The sequence below is a fragment of the Bos indicus x Bos taurus genome, chromosome 15 (assembly GCF_003369695.1).
Source record: "Bos indicus x Bos taurus breed Angus x Brahman F1 hybrid chromosome 15, Bos_hybrid_MaternalHap_v2.0, whole genome shotgun sequence".
Taxonomy (NCBI): domain Eukaryota; kingdom Metazoa; phylum Chordata; class Mammalia; order Artiodactyla; family Bovidae; genus Bos; species Bos indicus x Bos taurus.
Genome location: NC_040090.1, coordinates 20610003 through 20628527, shown reverse-complemented (window position 1 = coordinate 20628527; position 18525 = coordinate 20610003). Strand labels below are relative to the sequence as shown.

Genomic DNA, 18525 nt, shown 5'->3' with positions numbered 1-18525 from the left:
GTGAGTGACTGAGCATGCACACATGCACAATATATAAAACTGGAAAGGCAGATATCATTAAACTCATATTGCAAATGAGAATACAAAGAGAAAAGCAACACTTGGTATGGTCTGACTCATGCACCTCCTTAGGAAGACTACAGTGAAAGGTTTAGTTTTAAAGAAAAAGGTAAAGTTAAGAGAAACAGAATAAATGAGAAATACTATGCAGGGAATTATGTGTATGCAGGAACAGGCCAATGGACTGCGTGAAGTAATGGACACTGAAAGACTAGAAATACAAGAACTAAGTGGGGTGTTTAATGGTACAGATGATGGAAACTGATGCTCAGGTTGGAGAAGAGGAGGGCCGAATGACAAAGCCCAAAGGAAGCAGTATTTAATGATGAGTTTCAAGGTAATGGAAATATTAGTCTAGATACATAAACCTGGTAGTTTAGGAGGATTAATACTGGCAACTTCTCCTTTTAATAAATATATATGCTTTCTAATGGTGAATAAAGCAGAGAAGAAACTTATGTGGATAAATTGCTTATCTGCTCCTGTTATCAGTAGAATGGTTAAGATCACAGGTTCTGGAGCTGTGCAGAAATTCTGCAATTTGAATTGCAATCCTCTATTTTCCTTGTTGTGTAACTTTAGGCAACTACTTAATTGCATTCTGCCTCAAGTTCCTCATCTGTTAAATAGGAATATAATTTTTTAACAAAACAAAGTGCCTGGTATGTAATAATCCATGCAAGTATTTGTTGAGCATCTACTATGTACTAGGCATTGTTACCTATTATTACTACTAATGTGAATTCAGGGCTTCCCTGGTGGCTCAGTGAGTAAAGAATCTGCCTGCAAGGCAGGAAACCCAGGTTCAATCCCTGGGTTGGGAAGATCCCCTGGAAAAAGAAATGGAAACCCACTCCAGTATTCTTGCCTGGGAAATCCCATGGACAGAGGAGCTTGGCAGGTTACAGTGCTTGGGGTCTCAAGAGTCAGACACAACTTAGAGACTAAACCACCACCAAGGTGAATTCAAGTGGTTCTATGATTATTTTCTCTACTTTTAAAATAAAGTGGTCTGAAATCCTAATGGTGATAGGAATGAACTACCTCAAGGAAAGGTACCACGTTTCATACTTATCCCATAGCACCTTAATACATTCAGGGATCTAAGAGGTGCTAAAAACTTTTAATGAACATAAGAAGAAAATAATGATGAACATGATATTAAATAAATGTGACTCATCTTTGCCTAAAATAGGATTTGATGAAATCAAAGGTGATTTATTCAGGATACAGCAAATGGCAATAAAAAATAAATTAAAAACTTGGTGAGAACAGTCAATGTCGGCCAAACAGATAGTTGTTAATGGCACGATAGTAGTTCATAGTCAATTTGTAAAACTGCATAGAAAATGGTAAGTATAGTATAGTGCTAATTGTATAGTATATAGGAAAGTATAGTGCTAAGGGTTTAATCACTGATTGAACCAGATGGCTTATTCTAATCAAAGAAATAACCACAACCCTGTAGACAACCATGTGACAGATAGATGCTCCTCATTTGAATGTAAACAGATTACTACAGATTACTACAATTTCCTTACCAATAATAAAAAATAAAGCTTAGTAGTTGGTGAGTCACTGGCATTATGTTAACTTTAGAAGAACAGCATATTTGGGGCTAGAAACTTAACTGACTTAATTAACAACCCTAAACTTGTGAGATTAATATGGGTTAATTCTGCATTATAAATTCAGATCCAAGTATATTCTAGAAAACGAGTAAGACAATATAAAAAAACATTATTCTAGTTCATAAGCTAGATGGTCTTTGACTCAATGAACTTATTGAATAAAAGAATTTATTGCTCTTAATATATCCATCCTGGATAAATATTCAAAAACATGGGTTAACAGTTAAATTGACTATGGATACTAAAGAATACAAAAATAAAGACAGTCAATTCAGCAATTAATTAAACTTTTTAAAACTTTTGGAGACTAAGGGAAAGCATCTGTTAGAAGGCCTCAAAATTTTAATCTCAATTTGACTAATATTTGTGTTGTTATTTGGAATTTAGTCAAACACCACCTGATTAATAAAAAAAAAAAGTCTTATATGCTAAATTGATTTTTTAAAAGACACAATGATATTAGATTTAAAATAATGTACATTTTTCTTTACACATGATGTTCTAAAACTTTGCTTTCAAGCTGCTTTTTTGTGCACTAAAATGATTTTTAAAAGAAAACTTGCAACCAATTTTCTTTAATTTTTTATATTGGGTTTTCTTAGAGCAAGATTCACCTATATGAACTAAACAACTTAGAAATTAATTAGATGGCTTGTTTTATACTAGTGATCTGTTCTAGACTCATTCCTAAGATACAAAGCCTTATTGATAAAAATATAATTAAACTAAGATATATGGCTAAAACTTATATTCAGATATAGTATCTTACAATTCTGTAAATTTAAAAAGGGTTGGTTTTCTATAAGTTTTTCTTCTGTCAAGGTTACAAAGTAGAACAAACGTCTATGTCTTTCCACATTTTTCAACAACTGAAACCATGGAGCCATTGTAATCAGCTAAGTTTTATAGAAGATACTCTGAAATATATCAATTCTTTTATATTAATTATTATGAAACAATAGGGAAGTGGGAAGGGAGAGGGAAGGAGAAAAAAATCCAGTATGCAACTGACGAAAGTAGAAACTTATCATTTCTTATGTCTGTTTTTCTCTTATAATTACTTAATCTTAAGAGCATATTAAATTAAAATCAGAAATCTTTTTCCACTGAAAATATGCTTTTGATTTTACAGCCCTTATAGCTTTTAAATATCCTGAACTTTTAGTACATTGTCTGTTTTCTACCCATTTTATTCAAAGCTGTTAGTGCAGCAAATAAACAGCACATGCTTTGATCTCATTAAATTACAACTTATAGTTCCTAGAGTCATAAATATCATGCCCTTTTCTCCTTTACCCCTCCTCTTCTGGTATGAGGTAGTCTGTTAAATATCACTATCTCCTTGAGTGCTCTGACGTTTACTCAGACAAATAGCAGAGGTTATGAATGCAGCACACAGATAGTATCAGGAATCCTTCATGATTGCCATAATGGTGAACCCAGCATTCAGAACTGTAATACTTAGTTTTATCTAACAACTAAGTTTGGTCTGTTTAACTTTGCTCCACACACAAAAAAAAGAATTCCATCTTATCACAAACCAATAACTGTCCTGGACAAAATCAAACAACAACATAAAAGAAAAATAAAAATTAACTTTGGAAAAATTAATGATTAAAAGTTTTAAATGAGTAATCTAAAAAAATGTTTTTAATACTAGGCTTGATTAGCCTCCTCAGAAGAAGAACAGAAAAAAGTTTTCTTAAAGTTAAAAATAAAGACTACACTAAGAAACACAAAATTCTTATACCAAGAATGTCTGAAATATTAAAAACTATCTGTTAAAATACATTTATAAATTCTTATCCTTTCAGCTATTTGAATATGGAACTCTTAAAGGCAATAACATTCCCACTTGACCCTTCTATAAACTCTCTCTTCCAAGAACTATTTAGCAGCATGTTTACTGACTTCATGCTTTCTATAGTGACAGAGGCCACCATCACAAGACACATCAGTGTATTTAGGCAGCCCTGAACAAGGTGGCAAGGTCTGGGACAAGGGGGCAAGTGTGCTCAGGAGCAACACTATTCCACTCATTTATACAGACATTCTTTACTTTTTTCATATAAATCCAGCACGGGAAACTCTCCATGGATTTACATAGACCTCATCTCCTTCTACAGGTCGGTCTTATTTTTTTTTTTTTTTTACAGGTCGGTCTTAAACTATACATTAGAAATACAATAGTCTAGAAGGCAATGGCAACCCACTCCAGTACTCTTGCCTGGAGAATCCCATGGACATAGGAGCCTGGTGGGCTACAGTCCATGGGGTCGTAAAGAGTCGGACATGACTGAGTGACTAAATAACAAACAATAACGTTACAATGAAATATTTGTTCTTATTTAACAAAAAATACATAATTTAGTAGAGAACTTTATGAGGTATAATATTTTCATAATAATGCAAATACTATTTGAATAGAGGCATATATAACTCTTAATATAATCACCAAATTAATGATTTAATCATTTAGGACAATGGTAACAGTGTCAAAAAAGTAAACTAAAGCAATATCACTAAAAATGTGTTTATTCACAACTATTCAGTCAGTATTGCTTATATTTCCATTCAAAGTTTATACTGATAAAAATGAACAGCCCAGGGAGGAAGGTTCAAAAGGGAGGGGATATATGTATACCTGTGGTGGATTCATTTTGAGGTTTGACAGAAAACAACAAAAATTCTGTAAAGCAATTATCCTTCAATTAAAAAATAAATTAATTTTAAAAAGGAAAAAAAAGAATCAGAGTATTTTCGCATAAAAATTGAACGGTCCATTTAACAATTCTCATTTGAAATGACAGACAAAATTTTTGAATTACAGCTTTTTATCCCTTTATTAAAAGAACCATCTTTAGTATTCTTAAATGTGACTGAAATGAAATATTCTTTACATATAAACTGTCCTCTTAGGTAGTTTGTTGGATAGACATAAGACTTTTAAAGGCTAGAGATACATGCTTATTACCATTCTAACATTCTGTACTGGGCTACTCCTATGATCTTACTTCTGGTCCCTTGATAAAGTCCAGGGAATATGAAACCAATTTATGGGCAGTTATACAATCAAGTCAGGAAGATCTTCTGGAGAAGGGAATGGCTACCCACTCCAGTATTCTTGCCTGGAGAATTCCATGGATAGAGGAACCTGGCAGGCTACAATCCATGGGGTGTCAAAGAATCGGACACAACTGAGAAACTAACACTTTCACTTTTTTTATATATAAGAACAAGACTAGATATGATAGTGTTACAAATATTAATGGTCTTTGTAATATTAGCTTAGCATTTAGAAGTCACATTAATCTTAAACCCAAGTGGTCCTGCTTTCCTTGAAATGATACTAAAAGATAAAGCAGTAAAATTCCCTGATTTCTTGAATTATGCACTAAAGTATATGTCAATCATCTGGTAGCACAAACATTCTCAAAACTTAAGCCTGTGTCTCTATAAATAAATTATCTTTATATTTTTAATTTTGGTAAAATTACAGTTAAAAAGTTTTCCAGTTTCTCTCCAGCATGTAAGAAGCTTAGTTACAAGTTTCCATTTGATTCTACCACACATAAAAAGCTGAGCAAACTGAAAATCAACAACTCCTCTTACATCTGTTAAAGAAATGAGGTCATAAGACAAACTGCTGCCTCAAAAATCAGAGGAACGGAGAAGTCACTATAGAAAATCATAAACAGAAACCTTCACAGGCACCAATGCCAAGGTAAGAAAAACTGAACTGTAATTGACTAATTCCTGGAGGCTTAGAGTAGACAATTCTGGGAGTTAAAAAATTCAGAAGGATACACTCAGGGGGCCCTCAAACTTTTGTGACATTTTATCTCAAGGTCCTCTCACAGTGAATATCAGTGAAAAATTCATCCTGCTAGAAGCAGGAGGAAAAGGAACCATTCTGAAATTCACCAACTCATTCTGTTCTTATCAACAAGTCCTGCCTTTATGAGAAATTATTTGACTTGAAATATAAACTACCTGAGGGAAGAGTAATATCCAACTCTCCAACCATATGAGAGTACAATATGAGGTGGGTGGGCAGGGACTGAGAAGCACTGGTGAAATTCACAATCCAAGGGCAATAGGGCCATCTAATCATAAGACACCCATCCCCCCACCTTTATATTACTATAGGCCTATTAACTGCAATTCCTTTCACCCAGTATATCATGTCTGTCTTCCAACAAATAAATTACAAGGCATACTAAAAGGCAAAAAACAAAGTTTGAAGAGATTAAACAAGCTTCAGATCCAGAGTCAAATACTACAGAAATTTAAAACTATCAGACTTGGAATTTTTTAAAAACTATGATTAATATGCTAAAAGCTTTAATAGAAAAAACAGACAAAACATGACAGAATAGATGGATAATGTAAAGAGAGGATGTAAATTCTAAACAAGAATCAAAAAGAAATGCTTCAGATCAAAAACACTGCAATAGAAATGAAGAATGCCTTTGTTGGGCTCAAAAGTAGATTGGACATGGCTGAGTAAATAATCTCTCAGCTTGAGGATATGAAAATAGAAATCCCAAAACTGAAAACTAAAAATAAAAAGACTGAAAAAGGCATAAGAGAACATCCATCAACTGAGGATCACATAGGCAAATTATAACACACGCATAAAGGGAATACCAGAAGGAGAAGAAAAGAAGGAAACGAAGCAATATTTGAAACACTGATGATTGACTTTCCCCAAATTAATGTCACACACCAAACCACAACCCAAGAAACTCGGAGAACACCAAGAAGAAAATGTGACCAAAAAATTAAACCCAGGTATATCATATTCAAACTTCAGAAAATCACAGACATTTAAATGTCACTTAGTGATTGATCCAAAGGATTTTCTGAGTGTCAGTAAAGACAGGTACTTAATTCTCTTAGGGATAAGGAGGTGGTCCAAAGTGGTATTATTCCATTTAGGGCTTTGAAAAGATTAGGAGAAGGTAATAAGAGGTCATGCTCAGTAAAAACAAAAAGGCCTTGCCTAACTTCTCTTTCCTCTCATACCACTCTCCCCTTGTATCAGAGGAGATATTTTTAGTTGCAAATAATGGAAAATTAAACTAGTCCTAATGAAACTGGTTTAAAAAAATAACAGGGATTCATTGGCTCACAAAACTGAAAGTCTAGAGGTAGGGCAAATATAGGGTTGATCCATTCAGGAACTCATAAATGTCATTAAAGAACAGGATTCTTTACATCACAGAAATCTGGCATCCACATCGTCAGGTTGCTCCTTTTTAGCTTCTCATGATTGTATTAATAGTATGACTGCCAGCCCCAGTAGGGGTTACATTCTTCCGGTTTATAACCACTGGCTAAGCTCATTTATCTATTCCTGAACCAATGATTGTGGCTAGAGTAATGAAATATGTTTATGGCTTTCTGCCAATTTAGGGTTCCTGTCTCAAGTTGGAGGCATCAAAACAAGAATCTGTGTAAGTTTAGGAAGGACAAAGGGGATATTGATGCTCAGTAAGCAACCAATAAATATCCAATGCACTCCTTCACTCAAAGTGCTCCAGCCATACCAGACTTTTCCTAGTTCCTTAAATATACAAAACTCTTCCCCTTATCAAGGCTTTTGCCGTTCCTTTGCCTGAACTATTAATCTCTTCCCTCCCCCACCACTTTATCTTCAATGTAATAAAGTCACCTATGAAAATATCATCACATCCTTTATTTTTCTTCATATCATTTACAACAATTTTAAATTATTTTATCTGTGTGACTATTTTATATATAACTCCTCCATTGGACTATAACTCAACAAAGCAGGAACATGTTTATCTGAATCCTCAGTGCCATATAGTACCTGGCACATAGAGCTACTCAAATATTGAATGAATGAATGGTGCTAATGAGATTAACATATAGCAAATGCTTATTGATAATACATGTTACCATAAAAATGTTTGCCACTAGTCATGAGTCAAAGAAACAATATTTTGAGTGGGTTAGAACAAATTCATTCATTATGCTTATTGAAATCTTAACTCAAAGTTTATAAATCTGTATTTAAAACTATCTTTCTACAAATAAAACTATCCAACTTTTCTGATATTATTTCATAAAACTAATTATGTTAGGTCAATTTTTATATAATACAAAAAATTATATCAATCATACCTTCTTTAAACTGTTTATCTCAGATTCTTGCTTTTTATTTAAAGCTGAAAGTCTTTTGTTTAACTGTATTGCTTCTTGTACTGCAACATGAAAGACACTTAGGAAAATGTTATTTCAATGTACATTTTAAGGAAATACTATTAACATGGACAAGGAAAATGACCTCAATGAAATATATAGTTATTGCTGAATTTAATAATGTTAATTAAACTGCCATTTAGTATTACCAATATCAGATAGGTTCAATTTATTCATTACAAATAAGTCCATTTAAACATTTTCTATTAAATATGTAAGTTTAAGTAAGATGGAACCTACCATTTTGTTCTAACTTTTCATGATTCTCTTTTACCAATCCAAATTGACCTGTTATTATAGTATAGTATTTCTCAATTTCATTCAGTTGCTTCTGATGATCTTCTTTAGCCAGAAGATGTAACTGGACTTTCTGTTCCTATTTTGAAGAGTTATTTTAAATGTTCTACATACATAAATACACACATTTATTAGATATATATAAAATTTATCATTTTTAATAACTATTGTTATTAACATAAGTATGTCATGAAAAAGTCTCTGAGTATACCTTAGGGAGAAAATGTTAGTTAACAGACATTTCTAAATCTAGGTAAAATTAAAGCATTTTTTTCCTATAACAAAACAGTCACTTAAAATTTTATTTCCCTTGTTTATAAAATTTTTAAAAAATCAGTTGGTTGTTCATAGAAAAGTTAATTAGTCCAGTACAGCACTAAGCAAAGTGAGGTGAATATTATTAAAGCAATACTTTTGACAATTTAGGAAATAAATTTTTCTCTAAATTTGCTGGCATAATCATAATATGCATCCTCAAAACTTAGATAATTTTTTTGAAATTAATTTTAATGATACAGCACCTTCTCACTGTGTTAAAAATGGAATCATAAAAACAATATCTATTAGTGACAGGGAGACAATATAATATAGCAGAAAGTTAACTTAAGCTGGGAGACATAGTTGATAAAAACTGGACCCTATGTATCAATAGGCCTTCACTGCTTTCAGCTAAAGAAGCCTGTCTTTCCATACTTAGAAAAATGATTTTTTTTTTAATGTAATTTTATTTTTAAACTTTACATAATTGTATTAGTTTTGCCAAATATCAAAATGAATCCGCCACAGGTATACATGTGTTCCCCATCCTGAACCCTCCTCCCTCCTCCCTCCCCATACCATCCCTCTGGGTCGTCCCAGTGCACTAGCCCCAAGCATCCAGTATCATGCATCGAACCTGGACTGGCAACTCGTTTCTTACATGATATTTTACATGTTTCAATGTCATTCTCCCAAATCTTCCCACCCTCTCCCTCTCCCACAGAGTCCATAAGACTGTTCTATACATCAGTGTCTCTTTTGCTGTCTCGTACACCGGGTTATTGTTACCATCTTTCTAAATTCCATATATATGCGTTAGTACCAACAGTATTCTTCACAGAGCTAGAACAAATAATTTCACAATTTGTATGGAAATACAAAAAACCTCAAATAGCCAAAGCGATCTTGAGAAAGAAGAATGGAACTGGAGGAATCAACCTACCTGACTTCAGGCTCTACTACAAAGCCACAGTTATCAAGACAGTATGGTACTGGCACAAAGACAGAAATATAGATCAATGGAACAAAACAGAAAGCCCAGAGATAAATCCACGCACATATGGACACCTTATCTTTGACAAAGGAGGCAAGAATATACAATGGATTAAAGACAATCTCTTTAACAAGTGGTGCTGGGAAATCTGGTCAACCACTTGTAAAAGAATGAAACTAGACCACTTTCTAACACCATACACAAAAATAAACTCAAAATGGATTAAAGATCTAAACGTAAGACCAGAAACTATAAAACTCCTAGAGGAGAACATAGGCAAAACACTCTCTGACATACATCACAGCAGGATCCTCTATGACCCACCTCCCAGAATATTGGAAATAAAAGCAAAAATAAACAAATGGGACCTAATTAACCTTAAAAGCTTCTGCACATCAAAGGAAACCATTAGCAAGGTGAAAAGACAGCCTTCAGAATGGGAGAAAATAATAGCAAATGAAACAACTGACAAACAACTAATCTCAAAAATATACAAGCAACTCCTACAGCTCAACTCCAGAAAAATAAATGACCCAATCAAAAAATGGGCCAAAGAACTAAATAGACATTTCTCCAAAGAAGACATACAGATGGCTTACAAACACATGAAAAGATGCTCAACATCACTCATTATCAGAGAAATGCAAATCAAAACCACTATGAGGTACCATTTCACACCAGTCAGAATGGCTGCGATCCCAAAGTCTACAAATAATAAATGCTGGAGAGGGTGTGGAGAAAAGGGAACCCTCTTACACTGTTGGTGGGAATGCAAACTAGTACAGCCACTATGGAGAACAGTGTGGAGATTCCTTAAAAAACTGGAAATAGAACTGCCTTATGATCCAGCAATCCCACTGCTAGGCATACACACTGAGGAAACCAGAAGGGAAAGAGACACGTGTACCCCAATGTTCATCGCAGCACTGTTTATAATAGCCAGGACATGGAAGCAACCTAGATGTCCATCAGCAGATGAATGGATAAGAAAGCTATGGTACATATACACAATGGAGTATTACTCAGCCATTAAAAAGAATACATTTGAATCAGTTCTAATGAGGTGGATGAAACTGGAGTCTATTATACAGAGTGAAGTAAGCCAGAAAAATGACTTTTAAAAGTTTTTAAAAGAAATATTATGTTAACAGAATCAGTAACACTCTTCAAAAGTTTTTGATTTTGGCATTAGCAGAATCATTGATTGGCTTCGTAACTTTCATTCATTTCTGCCACATGCTTTCGTTTCTACTGAGAGATGAAAAACAAAGAACAATGTAGGCCTATCAACAAGTACACAGTAATTACTTTCTGAGTGAACTGCTATCTCATACAGTTCCAACACTGGCAATTTGTTAGATTTACCTAGCCAGCGTCTATTTCCCTTACACAAAAGTAACAGAATTTCAAGTATATATTTGAAATACTTCTTCATTACAATCTGGTAGGACTAAAATTCACAGGCTCCTATACTTCCCTAGTAAAGTGTAGGGCATATTACCCCAAATAAACCAACTGATTTCTACTTTATTGGAATTTCAATTGTGAGCAAGAGAGACCATAAAACTAAAGAAGTTCATTTTCCAGTTTTTTAAGGAATCTCCACACTGTTCTCCATAGTGGCTGTACTAGTTTGCATTCCCACCAACAGTGTAAGAGGGTTCCCTTTTCTCCACACCCTCTCCAGCATTTATTGCTTGTAGACTTTTGGATCGCAGCCATTCTGACTGGCGTGAAATGGTACCTCATAGTGGTTTTGATTTGCATTTATCTGATAATGAGTGATGTTGAGCATCTTTTCATGTGTTTGTTAGCCATCTGTATGTCCTCTTTGGAGAAATGTCTATTTAGTTCTTTGGCCCATTTTTTGATTGGGTCATTTATTTTTCTGGAGTTGAGCTGTAGGAGTTGCTTGTATATTTTTGAGATTAGTTGTTTGTCAGTTGCTTCATGTGCTATTATTTTCTCCCATTCTGAAGGCTGCCTTTTCACCTTGCTAATAGAGCATGTTGTTCAGCCTCCATATGTTGGAATTTTTAATAGTTTTTCTCCTGTAATTGAGATCTAACTGCATTGTGGTCAGAAAAGATGCTTGGAATTATTTCTATTTTTTTGAATTTTCCAAGGCTAGATTTATGGCCCAGGATGTGATCTATCCTGGAGAAGGTTCCATGTGTGCTTGAGAAAAAGGTGCAATTCATTGATTTGGGATGAAATGACCTATAGATATCCATTAGGTCTAACTGGTCTATTGTATCGTTTAACGTTTGTGTTTCCTTGTTAATTTTCTATTTAGTTGATCTATCCATAGGTGTGAGTGGGGTATTAAAGTCTCCCACTATTATTGTGTTATTGTTAATTTCTCCTTTCATCCAGCAATCCCACTGCTGAGCATACACACTGAGGAAACCAGAAGGGAAAGAGACACGTGTACCCCAATGTTCATCGCAGCACTGTTTATAATAGCCAGGACATGGAAGCAACCTAGATGCCCATCAGCAGATGAATGGATAAGAAAGCTGTGGTGCATATACACAATGGAGTATTACTCAGCCATTAAAAAGAATACATTTGAATCAGTTCTAATGAGGTGGATGAAACTGGAACCTATTATACAGAGTGAAGTAAGCCAGAAAGAAAAACACCAATACAGTATACTAACGCATATATATGGAATTTAGAAAGATGGTAACAATAACCCTGTGTACGAGACAGCAAAAGAGACACTGATGTATAGATCAGTCTTATGGACTCTGTGGGAGAGGGAGAGGGTGGGGAGATTTGGGAGAATGGCATTGAAACATGTATAATATCATGTATGAAACGAGTCGGCAGTCCAGGTTCAATGCACGATGCTGGACGCTTGGGGCTGGTGCACTGGGACGACCCAGAGGGAGGGTATGGAGAGGGAGGAGGGAGGAGGGTTCAGGATGGGGAACACAGGTATACCTGTGGCGGATTCATTTCAATATTTGGCAAAACTAATACAATATTGTAAAGTTTAAAAATAAAATAAAATTAAAAAAAAAAAACAAAAAACTAAAGAAGTTCAGTGGTGACCCTATCCAGACTGATATGAGACCTCTGTCCTGGGTTCCTACATCCTGCTTCACAAACTCTGGTATTAACCTAGTCCCTGTTCATTTTCAAAACTATTCCTGACTCTCTGATTGTGTCTCTGCTAAATTTCCTTTTGCATAAGTTAAGCAGAGCCATTTTATACTGCTTAACACCAAAATACAGGCAGTATAGTAAAGTGGTCAAAAGATAAGTCTGCCTATGTTTAAATCTTGCCTTTGTAATTTAGTTGCTGTGTAACCTTGGGAAAATAATCTACCCTGTCTTTAAAATAGATTATAACAGCATCTCCCTCATAGAGTTGTGAAGATAACACAAATTATTAATAATACATACATAGCACTAAAACAAGAGCTTGTTACATAACAAGTACAGTATAATGTTTTGTTATTATTATTCCTTAAATGATAAAGGTACCTTCAATAGATTAATTAGTTTTATTTGGAATAAGAATAACCCTCTGTAATATTAATAAGGAACACATGTTATAATTTAAGTTTTACCTAATTATATTAACTTGGCAAATCTGGTGAACATCTTTTCAAAGGTTTTTTTTTAATGATTTTAAGCAAAATGATAAGCTGGCAACATTTCTAAAAGATCAGTTAAATTTTTTTCATGTACTTCTATGGGCTTTTCAAATTCACTACTTAAGTTATTTGAATTAAGCATGCAGCAGTCATAAATTCAAACAAACTGACAAGTACACTAACTCCTGAGATCTTACGCTTACCTGTTCAGTCGCTTCAGTCGTGTCTGACTCTGCGATTCCATGGACTGTAGCCTGCCATGCTCCTCTGTCCATGGGATTTCCCAGGCAAGAATACTGGAATGGGCTGCCATGCCCTTTTCCACTTATGCTTACCTAGGTAGTCACTATTATCAATAACCAAACAATGAAAAATAATGACCCATATTCTGTTCCTCTAAAATACCACTTAATTCTCTAATCTAGAGGTCCATCTAGTCAAAGTTATGATTGTTCCAGTAGTCATGTATGGATCTGAGAGTTGGATTATAAAGAAAGCTGAGCGCTAAAGAATTGATGTCTTTGAACTGTGGTGTTGGAGAAGACTCTTGAGAGTCCCTTGGACTGCAAGGAGATCCAACCAGTCCATCCTAATGGAAATCAGTCCTGAACATTCATTGGAAGGACTGATGCTGAAGCTGAAACTCCAATATTTTGGCCACTTAATGCAAAGGACCAACCCACTGAAAAGACCCTGATGCTGGGAAAGATTGAAGGTGGGAGAAGGGGACAACAAAGGATAAGATGTTTGGATGGCATCACGGATGTGAGTTTGTGGCATCACAAACATGAGTTTGAGTAAGCTCCAGGAGTTGGTGATGGACAGGGAAGTCTAGCGTGCTACAGTCCATGGGGTTGCAAAGAGTCAGACACGACTGATCGACTGAACTGAGAGAATTACACTCCTTTCAGGAAATGTATAGCAACCCAATACAATCTCACTAAAGATTGGTCTAAAAACATTTTTTTCAATTTAAGGAATTCTCTCAATCTACAAGTCAGATCAATTTTCATATAGCCTTTATGAGAATACTGTCCACTACATATATTCAGACATTAATACTGTCAATGCCTGCAAAGGTTAACTAATCCTGATAATTAAGAATGCAGCAAAGGGGAATTCCCTGGTAGTCCAGGTGTTAGGACTCTGCACTTCCACTGTAGGGGGCACAAGTTCGATCCCTGGTTGGGGAACTATGATCCTGCATGCCGCATAATGCAGCCAAAAAAAAAAAATGCAGCAAAGATTAAAGTGAGTTTATAGGTATTCTCTACATACATAGAGCTGTATACACATTAGATAAGTTTGTGATATACCCTATTCCAACATTCTTTGCTTGAAGCCAAAGTTGAATTAAAATGCAGTTTCATTTGTTCTGCATGACACAACTTCTGATTTTCAAATACAATTAGTCTATTCAGTGGCCATGATAAATGTTATAAAGTCCTTCAAATCACAGTAGGCACCTATAGCTCACTGGCTCATATAGGACGCCACAGGACTGTTCACATGTGAACCTAGTTGGCTGCCTTGATTTAGTTTTGAGATGAAGAGGGCAGTTTGCCACTAACTGCATGACCGTCAACAGTTTAAATTCTTTGGGAAGCAATAACAAAAAGCAGATTGGTAACACCTGCCTGAGAAACCTAAGAACATTATAAAGAATAATACAACTATAGTGATGGTGCTGTTATAACATTACATATGTGTGTGTGTGTTAGTTGCTCAGTTGTGTTCAACTCTTTGTGACCCCATGACTATAGCCCACCAGGCTCCTCTGTCCATGGAATTCTCCAGGCAAGAATACTGAAGTGGGTTTCCCTTCCTTTCTCCAGGGGATCCTCCCAGCCCAGGATCGAACCCAGGTCTCCAACAATGCAGGCAGATTCTTTACCATCTGAGCCACCAGATGGTACCATAATAAAGATTATGACTAAGAAATTGCTGAGTATATAGTGTTTTTGTTCTTTTTAACTCTGTGAATTGTGTCAACTTGTTTTCTCTTTCACAAAATTTTACTAATAAATGCAAAGACTGTTCACAAGAAAATAATGTCAGGATTCACTGCTTTCTAAATACATATTTTAAACAAATTTAATCTTTGAAAATCAAGATTAGAGGAAAACAGCATATACATAATTATGAGCGTGTGTGTGTATGTGTGTGTGGTCTAAAAGTTTACTTAAAAGACCCTTAAGGCACTTAAAATAAAAATAATTTTAAAATAACTCAACTTCCTACAACTATCAGATCAGATCAGATCAGTCGCTCAGTCATGTCCAACTCTTTGTGACCCCATGAATCACAGCACGCCAGGCCTCCCTGTCCATCACCAACTTCCAGAGTTCACTCAGACTCACGTCCATTGGGTCAGTGATGCCATCCAGCCATCTCATCCTCTGTCGTCCCCTTCTCCTCTTGCCCCCAATCCCTCCCAGCATCAGAGTCTTTTCCAATGAGTCAACTCTTCACATGAGGTGGCCAAAGTACTGGAGTTTCAGCTTTAGCATCATTCCTTCCAAAGAAATCCCAGGGCTGAGCTCCTTCAGAATGGACTGGTTGGATCTCCTTGCAGTCCAAGGGACTCTCAAGAGTCTTCTCCAACACCACAGTTCAAAAGCATCAATTCTTCGGCACTCAGCCTTCTTCACAGTCCAACTTTCACATCCATACATGACCACAGGAAAAACCATAGCCTTGACTAGACGAACCTTTGTTGGCAAAGTAATGTCTCTGCTTTTGAATATGCTATCTAGGTTGGTCATAACTTTCCTTCCAAGGAGTAAGCGTCTTTTAATTTCATGGCTGCAGTCACCATCTGCAGTGATTTTGGAACCCAGAAAAATAAAGTCTGACACTGTTTCCATTATTTCCCCATCTATTTCCCATGAAGCGATGGGACCGGATGCCATGATCTTCGTTTTCTGAATGTTGAGCTTTAAGCCAACTTTTTCACTCTCCACTTTCACTTTCATCAAGAGGCTTTGTAGTTCCTCTTCACTTTCTGCCATAAGGGTGGTGTCATCTGCATATCTGAGGTTATGATATTTCTCCCAGCAATCTTGATTCCAGCTTGTGTGTCTTCCAGTCCAGCATTTCTCATGATGTACTCTGCATAGAAGTTAAATAAACAGGGTGACAATATACAGCCTTGACATACTCCTTTTCCTATTTGGAACCAGTCTGTTGTTCCATGTCCAGTTCTAACTGTTGCTTCCTGACCTGCATACAAATTTCTCAAGAGGCAGATCAGGTGGTCTTGTGTTCCCATCTCTTTCAGAATTTTCCACAGTTTATTGTGATCCACACAGTCAAAGGCTTTGGCATAGTCAATAAAGCAGAAATAGATGCTTTTCTGGAACTCTCTTGCTTTTTCCATGATCCAGCAGATGTTGGCAATTTGATCTCTGGTTCCTCTACCTTTTCTAAAACCAGCTTGAACATTAGGAAGTTCACAGTTCACATATTGCTGAAGCCTGGCTTGGAGAATTTTGAGCATTACTTTACTAGTGTGTGAGATGAGTGCAATTGTGTGGTAGTTTGAGCCTTCTTTGGCATTGCCTTTCTTTGGGATTGGAATGAAAACTGACCTTTTCCAGTCCTGTGGCCATTGCTGAGTTTTCCAAATTTGCTGGCACATTGAGTGCAGCACTTTCACAGCATCATCTTTCAGGAATTTAAAATAGCTCAACTGGAATTCCATCACCTCCACTAGCTTTGTTCGTAGTGATGCTTTCTAAGGCCCACTTGACTTCACATTCCAGGATGTCTGGCTCTAGGTCAGTGATCACACCATCGTGATTATCTGGGTCATGAAGATCTTTTTTGTACAGTTCTTCTGTGTATTCTTGCCATCTCTTCTTAATATCTTCTGCTAATAAAGCAAAGCTGCTCATTTTCTCCTTTCTTGTTTCCTTATAGAGACTGATTTGAAAAGTCTCCGTAAGGAAATAAATGAGCAATTAGTTCATATAAGTAAATTTTGAAGAAAAAGATTTAAAACCCAAAACCAAACTTTATATATTCATCATTCTATTTATATACTTATAAATAAACTTTATATATTTCCTCATTTTGCAAATTATCTTTCAATTTCTTCAATATAAACCCAAAATAAATCAATGGGCTATAAAATTCACTTTTAAAAAACTCATGGTAACCTTAAGATATTTTCACTTTTTTGGTCACAACTTAAAAACACTAAAGTTACATATTCTATGTGTACAGATATATATATTATAATCACAAAGATTATTTCCAAATAGTCTAAAAATATTCTATTCTGAATGAAATAAGTGGTAATTGCAAATCTCATCAAAACCTTCAATGCTAAAATTTTGTTATAATTTAATAAAGAAAACTAAATCCTTCTTGTAAGTCTTTTCTTTAGAGGAAAAGTAATAAACAAAAAAGAAATAAACTGTAACTAAGAGATGGTTAGATAAGTTTTTATTTTGTTCATTAGTTCTATTGGTTACTCAGTTACTCAAAGTAATCACCTACACCAAACAGGAAAGATTTTCATCAATGACCAAATCAATTAATTTGATGTTCGATAGTTTATTTTTTACTATATTTTGTTGTATTTGTCTTATTGGTAATGATCCATATGATCATTTGTTCAAGAGAAGGTTTTGGTACTTTTAGAGACAGATGAATCTTTCCATTCATAATTGAGGTAATTTATCTAGAGACACGCTACCACTACATGAAAATCACCTTACTGAATTCCCATAAGACAGAATTTTACTAACAGTTAAGAGCCTGCCTATAGGAAATCATGAACTTCTTTATAACATTAGATTAGTACTATTTTTAAATGATTTCTTTTGGGACACAACTTTATCAACTGCTTCCCAAAGTCCTGCCTTGACACAAATGACTATCTTTTTCTTGTCTTGCACAGTCAAGTAATATATAAAGATAATGTGCTAATCTGAATAAAATTAATTGGATTTTTGAACACTGTTTACTACTTCCCTGGTGGCTCAGTGGGAAAGAATCTGCCTGCCAATGCAGGAGACAAGGTTCAGAATCTGATCTGGGAAGATCCCAAATGCTGCAGAGCAAACTAAACCCACGCACCACAACGACTGAGCCTGTGCTCTAGAGCCCTCAGGCCTCAACTACTGAGCCTATGTGCCACAACTACTGAAGACCACACACCCCAGAGCCAATGTCCGTAAGAGAAGCCACTGGAATGAGAAAGCTGCACGCTGCAACTAGAAAGTAGCCCCTGCTCACCACAACTAGAGAAAATTCTGCTCAGCAATGAAGACTCAGCACAGCCAAAAATAAATAAACAAATGTCTTTTTTTAAGTCACCTGAACTATATAAGAATAATATAAAATGAATAATAAAAGAATGTTTTTTAAAAAGATTTTTAACTTTTAAGTCAATCATCTAAAATAGAGTCTAATAGAATTGACATAAAATATTGTGTACCTA

The 18525-nt window shown here is 35.3% G+C and overlaps 1 protein-coding gene across 1 annotated transcript in view; it reads right to left on the bottom strand.

Annotated features, from left to right (window-relative positions):
* CCDC73 (coiled-coil domain containing 73) overlaps positions 1-18525 on the bottom strand; it is a 106003-nt gene that overhangs the window by 52781 nt on the left and 34697 nt on the right. The window contains exons 7-8 of the mRNA XM_027561965.1: positions 8160-8295; positions 7842-7921 (exon numbers count right to left, since the gene is read on the bottom strand). Of these exons, the coding sequence (XP_027417766.1) occupies positions 7842-7921; positions 8160-8295 (216 nt within the window). The remainder of the gene's footprint in view (positions 1-7841; positions 7922-8159; positions 8296-18525) is intronic.